The sequence below is a fragment of the Tasmannia lanceolata genome, unplaced genomic scaffold (assembly GCF_043159265.1).
Source record: "Tasmannia lanceolata isolate RefF3 unplaced genomic scaffold, GAP_Taslan_0.1 ptg000037l, whole genome shotgun sequence".
Lineage (NCBI taxonomy): Eukaryota > Viridiplantae > Streptophyta > Magnoliopsida > Canellales > Winteraceae > Tasmannia > Tasmannia lanceolata.
The window spans coordinates 49,893,692-49,910,878 of record NW_027518714.1 but is presented as its reverse complement, the minus strand read 5'-3'; the positions used below and the strand labels follow the sequence as shown (position 1 = coordinate 49,910,878).

Below are 17,187 nucleotides of genomic sequence, written 5' to 3'. Positions count from 1 at the left end.
GATGATAAGTAAATTTGATAGTTGTTTTAATCAAAGTAAATTTTAAACATAAGCCATATACTATTGTAAAGTATCCATAAAGCCCTTTCAATAGGTATAATCTCTCAAGATCAGTCTGATAAATTACAAGAAATTTGATAAAATCTCGACTAAGCTTGACTTATGCCATGTTTTGCAGGCATGAAAGTTTTTCCATGGAATATATATTAGTTTATCAAGTGGTGGGATAGGTCCCAGGAGGGTGGCAGAGGTTTGCTAATCTAGAGGGCATGAGTAAGAAGAGGGTGAAATGTGGCTGAAAAGAAAGGGAAGAGAAAAACTATACTCACAATAGAGTTTTTGTCATTCCTAGTTTTCAGCCACTAAGCTTCATCTCCCCACTTATCCCCTCTCAATTCGCTCCCTGTCCACTCTTGATACCGTTTGGATTGACGAACTCAATCCTGTGGGTGTGGAGGAAGAACAAAGCCAGAATATTAGAAACCTTTTCTTCTTCAACAAAAACTGCTTTTACTGAAGGTTGCTACACTTCAATGGAGAACTACATGAGAAAAAATGTTCAAGCTAGCTGACTAATTAGTTTAGAGACTCACATACTCATAAATAACTTAGTAGCTCACAAACACATTAACTAGCCTAGGAACTTATTGACATAATCTACTAAAACAATCATATCTCTCTGTTAAAGTATAAAAGATTAAATAACGCCTTCTCCAAGCTTAAGCTATTGGAGTTATTGGTTGTTTCACATGGTATCACCTTTGAGTTCAAACCTCCTTGATAGCAAAAATCCAGATGCATTGGCCAAACCCAACTGAGGGGGCCCGCATATTCCGCGTGACCTTAAAAGAGGGGCCACACATGAGGGGAGTGTTAAAGTATAAAAGATTAAATAACTCCTTTTGGAGTTACTGATTGTTTCACACTCTCTAACAACTTGTCCAATTTATGAGTGCTTATACTCATTGGAAAGATCTCAAAAAGATCTACAATATCCTAGTTTACCACTTTTCTAGGTTCTAGCATCTAGAAGTTTAAAAATCAGGTTGCATCATTATGGTGGGAAACTACTTCAATCTCCCCCGGATAAATGTCAACTCATCCGAGTTGGTCATATCATTTTCATGATACGGAAAAGATCATAAACATTAAAACATTAAAAGCAACTGAAATGCCATAAACACCAGGTAATTCGATCTTGAATGAATTATCTCCGATTTTCTTAAGCACCTGAAAAGGACCACCTACATGATCTTGTAGTTTGCCAAACTTCCATGGTTCAAGAAAAATCGTTCTTGAGTTTTGAAAGTTTTGAAGCATAAAAGAAAGTCCATCAACTCAAACTCCCGATGATCAAACTCTGCTTCATAATCTCCAAGACGAAGAGATGAAAGGTCATGATCTTGAACTAGATTGAATCCATGAATATCCATTGTATGCTTCAATGTAAGATGTAATAAAAACTTATCAATATAAATTGACGAAAAATTAGATGTAATATTCTCCCAAGACACATCTTTCTAGTATCCATTTATCCACTTAATGTGACGTTAGATCAAATTCCTTTGGTGATGAATTCATTAAATTGCCGTTGAAGTTTCTCGTACTCCTCATTAGCTTCAACAACAAGTAGAGCATAGGTGTTGTGTTTTATTGGAAAATATTTTAATTTTTTATTTAAGTGAATTCACTCTCTAAGGCCGTGTTTGTTTTGGATTTTGAGAAGTAATTGTGAGTCCAAAACTGATTATTGGACTCACACAAAATGGGGCCGTTTGGATATATCGATTTTATAATCAATGATTATGAAATCTTGGATTTTACAGGCTAAAACCTAGATTACTATCCTATCGGTTTTAGCTTAGAAAAACCAGGTTTAAGGTTGTAAAACCAAGGATTTTACAATCATGGATTATAAAATCCATATATCCAAACGGCCCTAATATATTTTTGTAACTCTCTGAAAGACTTGAAATCTTCACGAACTTCGGAGATTTCGAGACAACCCAGAGGGTAGTAAAATTTCCTTGTCACGCACATTTCCTTTTAGCATATTGTTCTTTATTTTCTTTTAGAATTCATGTAGTTTTTTTTTTCTTAATTTGCTTTATAAGTTTTTTTTTTATGCATTTGGGGTTGTTAACTTACATTGTATTGCTTATTTAGCATTACGACTATTACTTTGAGTTAATCCATAATTTCAATAATTTCGGCCGAAATTTTGAAATATTTATATATATTTTTTTAAATAATCAATTTCTCGAAATTTCGGCCGAAATTTGATAAAACCCAATATTTCGGATTTCACCAAATTTCGGTTTCGGCCGAAATTTAAAACCATGCCCCTAACACCCACTGAAGGCATATCTTTTTAGTATAATAGTATGGAAATACAGCCCTATTTGGATTGTAGGAATTTTTGGAAAAGTTTGTAAAAGAATTTTTCTTACAGAATTTCATGGTTTTCTAATGTTTGATTACAAGTGAAAAAATTAACCTAACCACTACAGTTCAAGTTTTATTTACATGGACTGGGGGCATCATCAGATCAAGTTTGGATCGGATATACCTGTGTTTTGGCCACGATCCTTTCAGATCCTTTATCGGTCTGATCCATTTTGGACACTATCCTTTCAGATCCTTTACCGGTCTGATCCATTTCGGAGTTGGACACTATCCTTTCAGATCCTTTACCGGTCTGATCCATTTCGGAGTGTTTATCATATCCTACTTTTTAAGTGTTGGTCACGATCGATCCTTTTTGAATTGGATTGTCCGAAATGGATCACTGTCCTTCAGATCCTGTACCAGTCTGATCCATTTCGGAATGTTTATCATATCCTACTTTCTAAGTGTTGGTCACGATCGATCCTTTTTGAATTGGATTGTCCATCGGAGTGTCCTAGGCTGTACTTACATTGTACACTGTTTGGGCTTAGGGTCAGGGAATGGGAGAAGAAACTCAAGAGTGCCATCATCTAAACAAAAAGTGGACAAATGAAATGTATTCTCATTTTGGATATGATTTTTTGAAGAGGCAGAGCAGATCAATGGCTAAGATTGGATAAGACCCTTCTCACCATCCTCTATAATATTAAGAAGCTGTTAAGAAAGTAAAGGGATTGATATCTTGCACCCTTGTTTCAATTCTTACAGCCTCTAGAGAGGAGTGCCAATATTTAAACAACGGAATGCACCCATCAATTTCAAAAATAAAAATAAAACCTCTTTTTATTTCTATTCATACTACTGTATTTCTCTCCTTAGCCTTATAAAAAATAATTGGGCTAAGGAGACCTTGCATTATAAAAAAAAATTACATAAACTGCAAATGTCCAAGGTTGAACGGCAAATAAAAGCACTTTTAATTTCTATTCATACTAGTATTTCTCTCCTTAGCCTTGTTTACAAGTAGAGTGAAACAATTCATATGGTGGGGCCCACCAGTATCATCAATGTGTGGAAAGAAAGGAGGAGTAAGATCAAACAATCCGGGCCAAAAATTTTTTTATTATTCATCAAGGAAGACATCAATCTAAAGCAATCGAGGGCGCAAAGAGGGACCACATTAGCAATCAAGGGCAATCCAAGGTAAACTACCATGATTATATCAAATTTTGATCGTCAATTAAACAATCATAAGTGAAAGAGAACTACGAGATCGGATGGGCCCTGGCTAGAAGTAATTGCATCAAATTGACCAGCACTTCTCCCTCGTTTACATGATAAATCAGTTGAGCAGAATGAAATCATTAGTCCGGCCAAAGGCCAATGAGAATACCTTGATTAGACTATTCATCAGTCATCCTCTATGCCTTAGATTTTTTTAGTCCTTTATCATATGATGAGGTATGAAAAGCCACATCCAACCAGTTGTTGACACGTGGCCCCCTAAGGGCCCACCATGGAATTGACACCAACCCCAAGGGCAATGTAGTAATCTGTCAAGAGCAGATAAAAACAAGCCCACACATGGACCGACACCTGTCCCGGGGTAGGTAATCCAACCACCCCAGAGCTCTCACCATAAATAGCCTTCACTCATGCTAAGAAGGGTAAGTAGAAAAATTCTTAAGCTATAACTCCAAGCTCTGGCTTTACTCTTCTGCTCATACTGACTTGAGTGTCGAAGGGCCCGTCCGGAGCACGACTCCGGGTTGGTCTTCGGACCTTGTGCGCTACTGCGCAGGACATTTTTAAGTCAACTTGGACCAGCCAGATCAGCTCTTTCGTCACTGCCGTTTATGTTACCAATTTTGGGCTTAACAGATTGGCGCCATCGTGGTGGGACCCTGAACTAAAAGCTGTTCAAATCCCCCTTTATAAAATGGGAAGATAGAGGAGTGCTCGAGTACTAACTGCCCGGACAGCTTGAGCCGACGCGCATCGTAGGGTTCGGAGCGAGCGAGTGGCCTCACAAGTAGTGGCTCCTTCTACAATATCGGAACAGAGCCCGGCTCACTCGGAACATCTGAACCCTGCTCCTACTCCGGAACAAATCGAGACTCTTTTTCAACACATGACAACTCTTGTTGATCAGTACAAGCACCTGGTGCAGCAAGCACCCCAGCAGCACGACCCAGAGGCCTCCCGACCACCGCAGGAAAGGTTGAGTCCCCCTGGGGAAGAACCTGTACCTCCCAGTCGTGATCATTCCCACCACTCAAGGCGAGCGCACCACTCCCAAACAAGACACGCACAGACGGAACCTCACCGCCGTCACCGGTCTCAATCTTGCTCAGTACAGAGGCACCGAGCCAGGGGGCCGTGCACAACAAGATAAATCTCATCGTCGTCGGAGGAGCTTAGAAAGTCATTCCTGGTCAGCCACTGGTCCTTCTGTGAGAAGGGACAAATCGGCGAGGCAAGGAGACAAGAGATCTGATCCAATGCTGTGAAGGATCGAGGAAATATACCACTAGATAGAAGAGCTGGCGAAAGATCATGGCCGGCCTGCCTCAAAGGCGTTCTGAAGCAGACCACCATTTACCGATAATGTATTGGGCGCACCAACGCCCAAAGGGTTCAAGATGCCATCAGTCCCGCAATATGACGGAACCACTGACCCTGTGGACCATCTGGAGACGTTCATAACCATGATGCTCCTCCACGGAGCCTCTGACGGGTTCATCTGTAGAGCTTTCCTGACCACCCTGACTGGTGCTGCACAAGATTGGTACTCGCGAATTAAGCCGAACTCCATCAGTAACTTTGAAGACTTTGGAGATGACCTTGTCTGACATTTCATGAGTAGTCGAAGGCTAAGAAAAATGGCGGCATCACTAATTGCTTTAAGATAGGAGGAAAGAGAACCTCCGAAGGCGTTCGTGAGCCGTTTCCATAGAGAGGCCCTTCAGGTGATGAACTTAGAACCCTCTGCAGCCACAAATGTGCTCCTCGCCAGTGCCAAGTCTAACGATTTCCGGCGGTCGGTAGCCCGCCGAGACCCACAGTCACTGGCGGGTCTGATGGCGGGGGATGAAGAGTTCATATCCGTAGAAGAAACTTTGGTGGCCCTGGACTCGAACCTCCGAGGAAGAAAAAAACCCCGCCAAGCAGCGCAGATACGATACGGCTCCATGAAGAGAAAGGACTCCCCAGACGAAGAAAGAAAGCTACACTCCCCTTAATACCTCTAGAAGGCGCATTCTCGCCGCCATCAAGGAAGAAGACTTCTTAAAATGGCCTGCCAGAATGCTCTCAAAGGGAAATAAAAGGACAAGTCGAAGTACTGTCGTTTCCACGGAGACCACGGGCACGACACCGACGAGTGCAGGCACCTTAAAGAAGAAATCGAGCTGCTGATTAACCGAGGATACCTTAGGGAAGTATGTTAAAGAGGATGACCGTAGAAGGGAGCGCAGGAGAGACGCCCTCGGGGTCAGAGCCTTCAACGATCCCCTCCACCCTCGGCGTGGCATAAGTCTCCTGCCCAATCGAGCCCACGTCCTGAAATCCGTTGATCCCTGCCTAATGGGGTTATAAACACCATTATGGGAGGGCCCGCAGCTGGGGGAATGAAATTCCAAGGGTGGTCCCGAGTATGGCAACTAATGAGAAGGTAAAATTAGGTTCCTAACAAGTTTTAACTCTTTTGAAAACTCAAACCCAGTTTTGAAGATTAAGAGATTAACAATGAAAATTAAGCACGCAAGTTAAATCTAAAGTGCAGTGCAAATGAAAAGCAAGGGACAAGAGAGATTGCACCCGAGATTTAAAGTGGTTCGGTCCTCCAAATGCGAGGCCTACTCCACTCCACCAACCAAACCCGTTGATGGCTTCACTATATGATCTTCTTAACTTCGGCGAAGATCGGTGCCGATTACAATTCCAACTACTTTAACCTTGGTGGCAATCTTCACCACGGAGAGTGGGCTCCGCTTCTCCGAACACTCGCCGGAATACAATCTTGATAAAGAAAGAAAGAACTAAAAACAATCCCTCACAAGGGTTTACAAGATTTGTTGAAGATGTACAAATTTGAGCCTTTTGATCCAAATCCTAAATCTAGAGGATGAGAGGCATAAACAAGTTTGATTCACTCTTGGGATATTCAAGTAGAGTTTTAGAGTGTTAGGATCGATAATTGGAAAGTTGGGAATACCCATATATATAGAAAAACCCAAATATGACCGTTTGGTGGCATAGTGGTAATTCTAGCAAAAATACCAACGGCTCTATTTCTTCCCGTTATAGTGTTCTCGGAGTTCCGAGAATTTCTCTCGGAGTTCCGAGAATACAAACAGAAGATTGAAAAATTCTACTGGACCAAATCTCGGAGCTCCGAGGATTTCTCGGAGTTCCGAGAAGCTTATTTTCAGCAGATTTTCAATTCTGTTTTTAGGCTTCCAACTCTACACCAAGTTGGGATTGTTATGAGGGTTCCAAAGTGTTGGAACACCACAAGGACAATCACTTAAACATTTAGGGTGTGTTAGATTACTTTATTTATGCCTCTTATAATCTAAAGCTAGGATTGGATCTTATACATTCTAAAAAAGACTTAAAATGGTCTTCACTTGCAATGCTTCAGGTCTTTACTTGCAATGCTTCAAGTCTTCATGCGTCTTGGATCTCCGATGTCTTTGGCCTTCCGAATGTGGTCAAATGAGTGCTTCTTGGCCTCAATCCAAGGAATCTCGTCTTTAATCAAACATGATCTACAACTTAGACAAACAAACACATTAGTGATATAAATCACATGTGTATTGGCATCATCAAAATAAGATAGGAATGCCAAGGTGGGAATCATTGGGCTTACAATCTCCCCCTTTTTGATGATGACAAGCACAAGAGATTTTCCAATAAAAGCATACATATATTTCCTTACACTAGATTTCTCTCCCCCTTTGGCATCTATCAAAAAGATGGGGTAAAAGAAAATCAAAGGATAAAATTTTTAATTTTTAAGCTCCCCCTTTTTCAAGGAAAAAGATAATCATAAAACTCTCCCTATTTGGAAAATAAATTCAATACAAGAGGGGATATTTAAATAACCATAAAAAGATGTTCAATTTTAAATTCAAGCCCCTAATCTAAGCACATATGAAGAGAATCATATGGGGGCTTTGGGAACCCAAGATTTCTTGGTTCCACCACAATCCCTAATCTTAGATGCACATTAGAATTGGTAATGACCATTAATTCCACAATAATGGCATCTAATATGAGGGTTAGATAGACTAGTCCTATCATAAAATGCATGATTATGTCTATGACTAGTCTTTTTCAAGATTATGTCAATGATTTTATTATCATTTAGGAATCCATTGAGACATAATCTTAATCTTTCATTTTCATTATGAAGATGGGTTATTTGATTTAGAAAATCATTTGTGTTATCTTCATAAAATTTGGAAGAGCTTGCCACATTTTGAAGTTTAATAATTTGGCAAGTTTTCTCATCCAAACGACCCTTAAGGGTTTCAATCTCAAGTTTAAAATTTTCAAGTTGTGCTTGAGATTTAGACAAGGAAGAAGATGACTCATTTTTCAAAGTATCAAGTTCATTTTCTAATTTTGAAATAGATTTTTTAAGAACTTTATTTTTTGAAATTTGAGAATGCAAGGTATTGCACAATTCATCATAAGATATATTTCCACTATCACTACTTGATGAATTACAAGAGGGGTTAGAATTTACCTCATCTTCATGGGTGAGTGCCATGAAGCAAAGATCATCTTTTTTATCTTCCCCTTCACTTGAGCTCTTACCCGAGGTGCTAGAAGCTTCCCAACCAGCTGCAAGAGCCTTGTTCTTCTTCCAATCCTTTTTTCCCTTGTACTTAGAGGAAGATGACTTGAGAAGTGGACAATCCGGTCTTTTGTGTCCCGTCTTCTTGCAATTGTAACACCTTATTCCTCCTTCTACTTCACTTTCTTCTTTCTTCTTCTTTTTATCATTTTTATGTTGCTTTCTCCATAAGCTTTTAAATTTCCTTAACGCTTTTTTCTCATCACTATCCGCTTCACTTGAGGATGATGAGTCCGTCTTGGAGGCCTTTAGAGCTAGAGATCTACTTTCCTTTTCTTTCTCTTTCGGCTTCTTCTCTTCTTGACGGCTAGTGAGGAGCATCTCATGAGTGATAAGAGATCCTACAAGCTCCTCCATAGTTAGCGTCTTGAGATCTTTTGATTCTTGGATGGCGGTGACTTTTGGGTCCCAATAAGGAGGAAGTGACCTAAGCAACTTACTCACAAACTCATCAGTAGGATAAGATTTACCAAGATTTGCTAATTCATTAGATATTTTAGAAAATCGGGTATACATTTCAGAAATACTTTCATTTTAACCCATTCTAAATATTTCATATTTGCTCTTTAACAAGTTTATTTTGGAATCTTTGACTTGTGATGTTCCCTCATGGGTAACAGCAAGTGTATCCCAAATAACCTTGGCGGAATAAAAAAGAACAACTCTATTAAATTCCTCCGTAGATAAGGCGCAAAACAAAGAATTTATAGCTTTGTAATTTAAATTTGCATGCCTTTTCTCTACAACATTCCATTCTTCAAATGGTTTGTAAGGCAAAATGTATCAATTTTCTACAATGTGCCAAAGCTTCACCTCTATCGAAAGAAGATAGATGCGCATCCTTGTCTTCCAATGTCCATAGTTGGACCCATCAAAGAAAGGAGGTATAGTTGTGGAATGCCCTTCCGGAAGTCCGGTTCCATTTGTATTTGCCATTTCACAATTAGAAAGTTGCCAAAGATCTTATGATCTTTCCCTTGTTAAAATTTTTAAAAAAATTTACCATTGATTTTAAGAAAATAAATTTTTTTAAGAGCCAAGGCTCTGATACCAAGTGAAATTCCAAGGGTGGTCCCGAGTATGGCAACTAATGAGGAGGTAAAATTAGGTTCTTAACAAGTTTTAACTCTTTTCAAAATTCAAACCCAGTTTTGAAGATTAAGAGATCAACAATGAAAATTAAGCACGCAAGTTAAATCTAAAGTGCACTGCAAATGAAAAGCAAGAGACAAGAGATATTGCACCCGAGATTTAAAGTGGTTCGGTCCTCCAAACGCGAGGCCTACTCCACTCCACCAACCAAACCCGTTGATGGCTTCACTATATGATCTTCTTAACTTCGGCGAAGATCGGTGCCGATTATAATTCCCACTGCTTTAACCTTGGTGGCAATCTTCACACGGAGAGTGGGCTCCGCTTCTCCGAACACTCGCCCGAATACAATCTTGATAAAGAAAGAAAGAACTAAAAACAATTCCTCACAAGGGTTTACAAGATTTGTAGAAGATGTACAAATTTGAGCCTTTTGATCCAAATCCTAAATCTAGAGGATGAGAGGCATAAACAAGTTTGATTCACTCTTGGGATATTCAAGTAGAATTTTAGAGTGTTGGGATCGATAATTGAGAAGTTGGGAATACCCATATATATAGAAAAACCCAAATATGACCATTTGATGGCATAGTGGTAATTCTGGCAAAAATACCAACGGCTCTATTTCTTCCCGTTATAGTGTTCTCGGAGTTCCGAGAAATTCTCTGAGTTCCAAGAATTTCTCTCGGAGTTCCGGGAATACAAACAGAAGATTGAAAAATTCTACTAGACCAATCTTGGAGTTTCGAGCTCGGAGCTCCGAGAGAATTTCCGAGAAGCCTATTTTCAGCACATTTTCAATTCTATTTTTAGGCTTCCAACTCTACACCAAGTTGGGATTGTTATGAGGGTTCCAAAGTGTTGGAACACCACAAGGACAATCACTTAAACATTTAGGGTGTGTTAGATTACTTTATTTATGCCTCTTATAATCTAAAGCTAGGATTGGATCTTATACCTTGTCTTTACTTGCAATGCTTCAAGTCTTCATGCGTCTTAGATCTCCGATGTCTTTGGCCTTCCGAATGTGGTCAAATGAGTGCTTCTTCGCCTCAATCCAAGCAATCTTGTCTTTAATCAAACATGATCTACAACTTAGACAAACAAACACATTAGTGATATAAATCACTTGTGTATTGGAATCATCAAAATAAGATTGGAATGCCAAGGTGGGAACCATTGCGCTTACAGGGAACTTTGTCATCAACTCGAAAAGCTTACGCCCGCCGAGCGAATGCCATCCACACTTGTGATAAGAAAATGAAAATAGAGAACGAGATCTCTTTCTCGGACGCGGACCTCGATAACTTGATACTCCCACACGACGCCGCCCTGGTCATCGCTGTGCTAGTTGCAAATTGAGAGCTGAAAAAAAACCTGGTCGACAATGGAAGCTCCGTGGACATTCTCTATTATCACGCCTTTAAACAAATGATGATAGAGGATGATCGGCTGAGGCCGGCAAATTCAGATCAGTTCGGCTTCTCGGGAGAGGTAGTCAAAGTCGAAGGACAAATCAAGCTCCCCGTTCTTGTCGGCGAGCCTCATTGTCAGGCGTTTGCTATGGTTAACTTCCTAGTAGTGAGGGTTGGTTCAGCCTATAACGCTATCTTAGGAAGACCTGGACAGAACCTCGTCCGCGCCGTCGCATCTGCATACCACCAAAAAATGAAATTCATCACTTCTAACGGCGTGGGTGAGGTCAGGGGAGACCAGCCGCAATCAAGAGAGTGCTATGCCATGGCGCTCAAAGGCAAAAATGCATCAGAAACACTACCGATTGAGCTGCTCGATCTGAGAGACGAAGCTCAAATCGTCGTAAATGAACCAGCCGAGGATCTCCTCTCAATTCCGTTATATCAAGATGACAGTGGGAAAGCGGTTCAAATCGGCTCTTCCTTAGGTGAAGACGCCCACCAGGAGCTCATCCAGTTTCTGAGAGATAACGCAGATGTCTTTGCGTGGGTCCCTGCGGACATGCCTGGCGTAAATTCCGAAGTCAGCACTCATAAACTCGGTGTCGACCCCACTTGCAAGCCATAAAACAAAAAAAAAACATTTTGCCCCGGAGAGGCGACATGCCATCAAAGAGGAAGTGGGGAGGCTCTTAAGGGCTGACTTCATTCAGGAAATCCAGTATCCTGATTGGCTCGGAAACGTTGTCATGGTAAAGATAGCCAACGGCAAATGAAGAACTTGCATTGATTTCACCGATTTGAACAAGGCATGCGCGAAAGACAGTTACCCGCTTCCAAAAATCGATCAATTGATCGATGTGACCGCAGGTCATGAGCTATTGAGCTTTATGGACGCCTTTTCCGGGTACAATCAGGTCAGAATGTACGAATCGGACATACCAAAACCATCCTTCATTACAGATCAGGGGACATACTGTTACCAAGTCATGCCATTCGGTCTAAAAAATGCCGGAGCAACGCACCTGAGACTCGTAAACAAACTCTTCAGGAACCAGATCGGGAGGAATATGGAGGTTTACGTTGACGACATGTTAGTCAAAAGCAAAAAAGTGTCGGATCACATATCCGACCTGAAGGAGACGTTCCAAGTTCTGAGAGAACACAATATGAAGCTCAACCCGGCCAAGTCCACGTTCAGAGTTGCCGCTGGGAAGTTCCTGGGCTTCATGGTAAGCCAAAGGGGAATCGAGGCAAACCTTGAGAAAATCAAGGCACTGGTTGGACTTAGCCCGCCGACCACAATAAGGGAAGTCCAGCGGCTTACTGGAATGGTGGCCGCGCTAGGACGCTTTGTTTCAAAATCAGTGGAAAGATGCGTCCCTTTCTTTAATGCCATCAAGGGGATCAAAACAGCCCCCTAGACACTGGAATGCCAAGTCACGTTTGAATAACTGAAGCAGTACCTAGCTTCCCCACCGCTGTTGACCATGACCGACGTGGGAGAAGTGTTCGTATTGTATCTATCTGTGAGCCCCCTGGTGCTAGCAGCAGTGTTGATCCGAGAGGAGAATAACCAATAGAAGCCTATCTACTACATCAGCAAGGTCCTACATGATGCCGAGACCAGATACCAGCGGGTAGAAAAATTGGCGTATACCCTTATCATGGCGGCCAGAAAACTAAGGCCGTATTTTCAAGCGCACACAATAAAGGTCCTGACAGATCAGCCACTCCAACAAATCCTTCACAGACCGGACACATTGGGACGACTTGTAAAGAGGGCCGTGGAACTCAGCGAGTTTGACATCCGATACCTTCCGAGACCGGCAATAAAAGCCCAAGTACTGGCAGACTTTGTCGCGGAGTGCACCGTACCCACACAGAATGCAACGCCAGGAACATAGACAGTCTGACCTCCAGGTGGAGAATTAACTACACTTGGGGGGCAAGTCCGGACCGAGGAAGCTCATCCCGTGGATTTGGAAACCGAAGAGCAGAATCCGTCGCATTAACAACCGCTCTGAGAATTGTATGTGGACGGGTCTTCAAACAAGCTAGGCAGTGGTGCTGGCCTGATTCTCACCGGACCCGAAAACTTTGTTGTGGACTACGCAGTAAGGTTTGGATTCCGTGCATCTAACAACGAGGCGGGGTACGAAGCTCTTATTGCCGGAATGAACTTAGCAGTACAGACTCATGCCCAGAGGCTCAAGGCTTACTTTGATTCTCAACTGATTGTCAACCAAGTTCAAGGAACGTACAAAGCCCGCGATGAGCGGATGATCAAGTACCTAGCAAAGGTCTGCCAGCTAGTCGACAAGTTTAATAGCTTTGAGGTCGTCAGGATCCCCAGGACGGAAAATACAAAAGCAGATGTACTTTCCAAGCTAGCAGCCTCAGGCTACACCGCTCTCGGAAATATATGCATGGAATTCCTGAAGAAGTCCAGCATCGAATGCGAGGTTGAAGTAATACAGGTCAATATTGAACCATGTTGGATGGACGAAATCATCGACTACCTGCGTGAAGGGAAGCTTCCTGGAGATAAGAAAAAAGCACGTAAAGTAGTACAGAAAGCTGTGAGGTTCTCCCATGACGGTGAGAATCTGTATAAAAGGTCATACACCCTCCCCTACTTGAAATGCCTCCGGCCGGGCGACGCCTCGTACTCTTTGCGAGAAACACACGAGGGAATCTACGGAGAACACTTGAGGGGCAAGGCCCTGGCCATCAAGGTGCTTTTGCGAGGCCTATATTGGCCGACCTTGAGGCAGGACGCGCTGGACCTTGTCAAAAAGTGCGAGAGGTGTCAGAAGTTCTCTCCCACCATTAATTAATCGGCTGTGCCAATGGTCGCGATCTTCAGTCCGCTCCCTTTTGCAGTATGGGGGATGGACATCCTGGGACCTTTCCCACTAGCCTCCGGAGGATGCGAATTCGTCGTAGTCTCTATAGACTACTTCACCAAGTGGGCGAAGGCTGAACCTCTGTCCAAGATCACGGAGCAGAACATACAGACCTTCTTCTGGAAATTAGTGGTTTGCAGATTCGGGGTACCTCTCATCCTGATAACAGACAATGGCAAGCAGTTTGACAGTCGCAGCTTCAGAAAGTTTTGTTCGAATCTGAAAATCGAGCAGAGGTTCACGTCTGTTGCGCACCCCCAAACCAATGGCCAGACAGAAGTCACAAGCAGGATTATTCTCCAGGGAATCAAGAAGAGCTTGGATGATAAAGCGGGACGATGGGTGGACGAACTGTACCATGTCCTGTGGGCCTACCGAACGACTCCGCGTACAGCAACTGGGGAGTCACCCTTCAACCTGACTTTTGGAATCGAGGCAGTAATTCCAGTTGACATTAGTGTCCCTTCCCCCCGGGTCAGCAACTTCAGTGAGCAGTTCAACGGGGACGAGCTCCGCGCGAACTTAGATCTGCTGGAAGAAGTCCGAGAGGAATCCCGCATCAGAGTAGCAGCCTATAAACAGAAAAGTTTCTAATTACCATGACACGAAAATACGCCCGAGAGAACATCGCGTGGGTGATCTAGTCTTGAGAAAGGCGTCTGTATCCCAACCCAGGAGGGTGGGCAAACTCTTCCCAACCTGGGAGGGGCCCTACCGAGTAAAAGAAGTTGTACAGCCAGGAAGTTACAGACTGGAGGCACTAGACGAGCACCAGCTCCCCCACGCATGGAATTCAAAAAACCTGAGAAGATACTACCAATAGATTGGAGACACTAGGCGAACACCAGATCCCATTGTAATTCCACCAAAACTCGTAGTAAATGAAAAAGGATGCATCTTTTGCAAGCTCTCTATGTTACAATGCGGATTAACTGCTTGGTTCACTCCGGTTCATTCTAGTAAAACTGGGAGTCAAGTCCTGGTCGGGAACAAACCAGGGCAGAAAACCAACATTTCAAACGAAAATCCAAGTTTTTAAGCTCGGGTTAACTACTTGGTTCACTCCGGTTCATCCCAGTAAGACCGGGAGTCAACTCCTGGTCGGGAACAAAGCAGGGCAGAAAACTAACATTTCAAATGAAAATCCAAGTTTTTAAGCTCGGGTTAACTGCTTGGTTCACTCCGGTTCATCCCAGTAAGACCGGAAGTCAACTCCTGGTCGGGAACAAACCAGGGCAGAAAACCAACATTTGAAATGAAAATCCAAGTTTTTAAGCTCGGGTTAACTGCTTGGTTCACTCCGGTTCATCCCAGTAAGACCGGGAGTCAACTCCTGGTCGAGAACAAACCAGGGCAGAAAACCAACATTTCAAATGAAAATCCAAGTTTTTTAAGCTCGGGTTAACTGCTTGGTTCACTCTGGTTTATCCCAGTAAGACCGGGAGTCAACTCCTGGTCAGGCACAAACCGGGGGAGAACCAATATTCTAATAGGATTTAAGTTCTTAAGCTCGGGTTAACTACTTGGTTCATTCCGGGAGTGAACCAAGTATGGTCAGCTTTGAGCATATACGAGCACAAGCAAAAGCAAAGACATTCAGAACATTCAGAACTTGTAAGACATTCAGAACATTCAGAACTTGCAAAACATTTAGAACATTCTCTATTCATAAAAGCCCAGACGAGCAAAAGTACAAAAAAATGAGCCCCCAAGGGCAGTAACAAAAATAATTCATCACATGGGTCAAGACAAGTTAAAAGAGAGTGAGAAGATCCGGGCTCCTCACGACTGGTTCCCCTGAGGGTCGTTTGCCTCAGAAACGCCCCTGGCTGGAAGGGCGCTCTGCTCGTCTGCCTCCCCGGCCTCCGTCTCTGGCATTGTAATGCCTTCCAGGACGACATTTGGGTTACCCCCTTGACCTGATCAAGGCAATCTGTGAAACCCAACTTGTACGACTCAGTGGACAGATTGATGAGCTCGTCTTCCTTCTTCTGAACGGCCTCCCTCTGCCTGTTTTGGGCTCTCTTTGCTTTTGGAGGGCGTCGAGAGCCTTCTCCTCTCAGGCGGCCATTTCGTTGTTTAGCCTCCTGATCTCCTTGTCCCTGTCATCAATAGACCTTTTCAGCTCCTCGGCTTCCTGCTTCAGCCTGCCGTTCTCAGCCTCAGATCGGGTGATCGCTGTGGAGAAGCCCCGGCTCTTCTCGCAGATGTCGTGATAGTAACATCCGATCTGCGAATAAAGGGAAAAGGGTATGAGTAACAGGAGAGGCAGCGAACGAACAAGAGCCAAAATAAAAATTAGAAGACCTGGTAGATTGAAGAAAACACTGCCTCCTCGGTCGTGCCCGGAGGCTCTTTCAGAACCTTGAGCTTGTCGTCCTTCAGCAAGCCCTTGGTGATTATCTCTTTGGCTACCCGGTTGTCACCCAGGCCAGTGTCGCTTTTTTGAACGGCCCAGTTGGGGCTGAAAACGTTGTCTGCTGGCTGCGCAGGAGTTAATGGAATGCCGGGGACAGCGCTCTGCCCGGATCTAGCTCCCCGGCCATAGGCGCCGACGATCTTCATTGTTGGCTTACTCCCTTTGGGCGGTGCATCCTGGACTGGTGCAGGGCTGGAAGTTTCGGGAGCCTTCCTTTTCTGGCCCCTACCAAAAGCATTCTGTCTCACCTTCTCCAGTGCGGACTGCTTCTGCATCTCTGAAACTCAACAGGAATAAAACTGAAGTCAGTAAAGACGAAAGAAAAAGAAAGCTTAGGAATAAGGCTAGCCTAAAGCCACTTACATGCCCGGGTCACAGTACTAATGCCGAGCCCGACCAGAATCTCTTCCCTAGAGAACTCCGAGCAATAGATCAGGCTCTCTCGTTGCAGCTCCTCACAGATTTGAGCAAACGTGAGCTTATCCTTGCCCTCCAGGAGTGGCTTGCGACTCAACACAAGCGTGTCAGGGGTGGACCATTTTAAAGGAACCGGCCAGGGCCCGGTAGGTTCGCTATCCTCGACGTAGAGGAACCTATTTTTCCAGTTATGTATGGAGGTTGGGATGCCAGTGATCATCTTCACCTCAGGACACTGGCTGATATAGATCCAACCTCCGTCCTTGTGCCTCTTCATATGCACGCACATACGAAACAACAGTATGGACAAGTTTCTTTGGAGACGACCTCGAACCAGGTACATAAAGCCGACCAGCGTTCTCCATGAGTTCGGCGCGACCTGAGCCGGGGCAAGGCCGTAATATCGGAGAACCTCAGCAAAAAAGGGGTGCAAGGTGAACCTAAGTCTGGCCCTTAGGGTCTCGTCGTAAACACAGACATCAGTACTGTCGTTACTAGCCCTATCTCCCTCTATTGCCGCTCTCAACCTGAACCGCTCAGGAATGTAATACCTATCCCTAATCTCCCCTAGTTTGGATTCATCCAGGATATTCTCCTTGTAGAGAGCCTGAATATTGTACTGAGGATTGGCGTCCATTCGAGCCTCAACTATGACCTCTGCGGCCCAGTCCGGAATGAAAG

The 17,187-nt window shown here is 43.4% G+C and overlaps 1 protein-coding gene across 1 annotated transcript; it reads left to right on the top strand.

Moving 5' to 3' along the window:
• The first annotated feature begins 10,777 nt into the window (after nucleotides 1-10,777).
• Nucleotides 10,778-13,601, top strand: LOC143861525 (uncharacterized). Its single transcript, XM_077372440.1, has 3 exons — nucleotides 10,778-11,344; nucleotides 11,571-11,993; nucleotides 12,819-13,601. The coding sequence occupies exons 1-3, from the start codon at nucleotides 10,778-10,780 to the stop codon at nucleotides 13,599-13,601; spliced, it is 1,773 nt and encodes a 590-aa protein (XP_077228555.1).
• Nucleotides 13,602-17,187: the final 3,586 nt, after the last annotated feature.

Bases quoted from the DNA above. Each gene is read 5' to 3' on its own strand.
- LOC143861525 (XM_077372440.1), top strand. From the start codon at position 10,778: ATGATGATAGAGGATGATCGGCTGAGGCCGGCAAATTCAGATCAGTTC. The intron at 11,345-11,570 runs GTCAGCACTCAT...GATTTGAACAAG, and splicing joins TGCCTGGCGTAAATTCCGAA to GCATGCGCGAAAGACAGTTA. The intron at 11,994-12,818 runs GTAAGCCAAAGG...TCTTCAAACAAG, and splicing joins GGAAGTTCCTGGGCTTCATG to CTAGGCAGTGGTGCTGGCCT.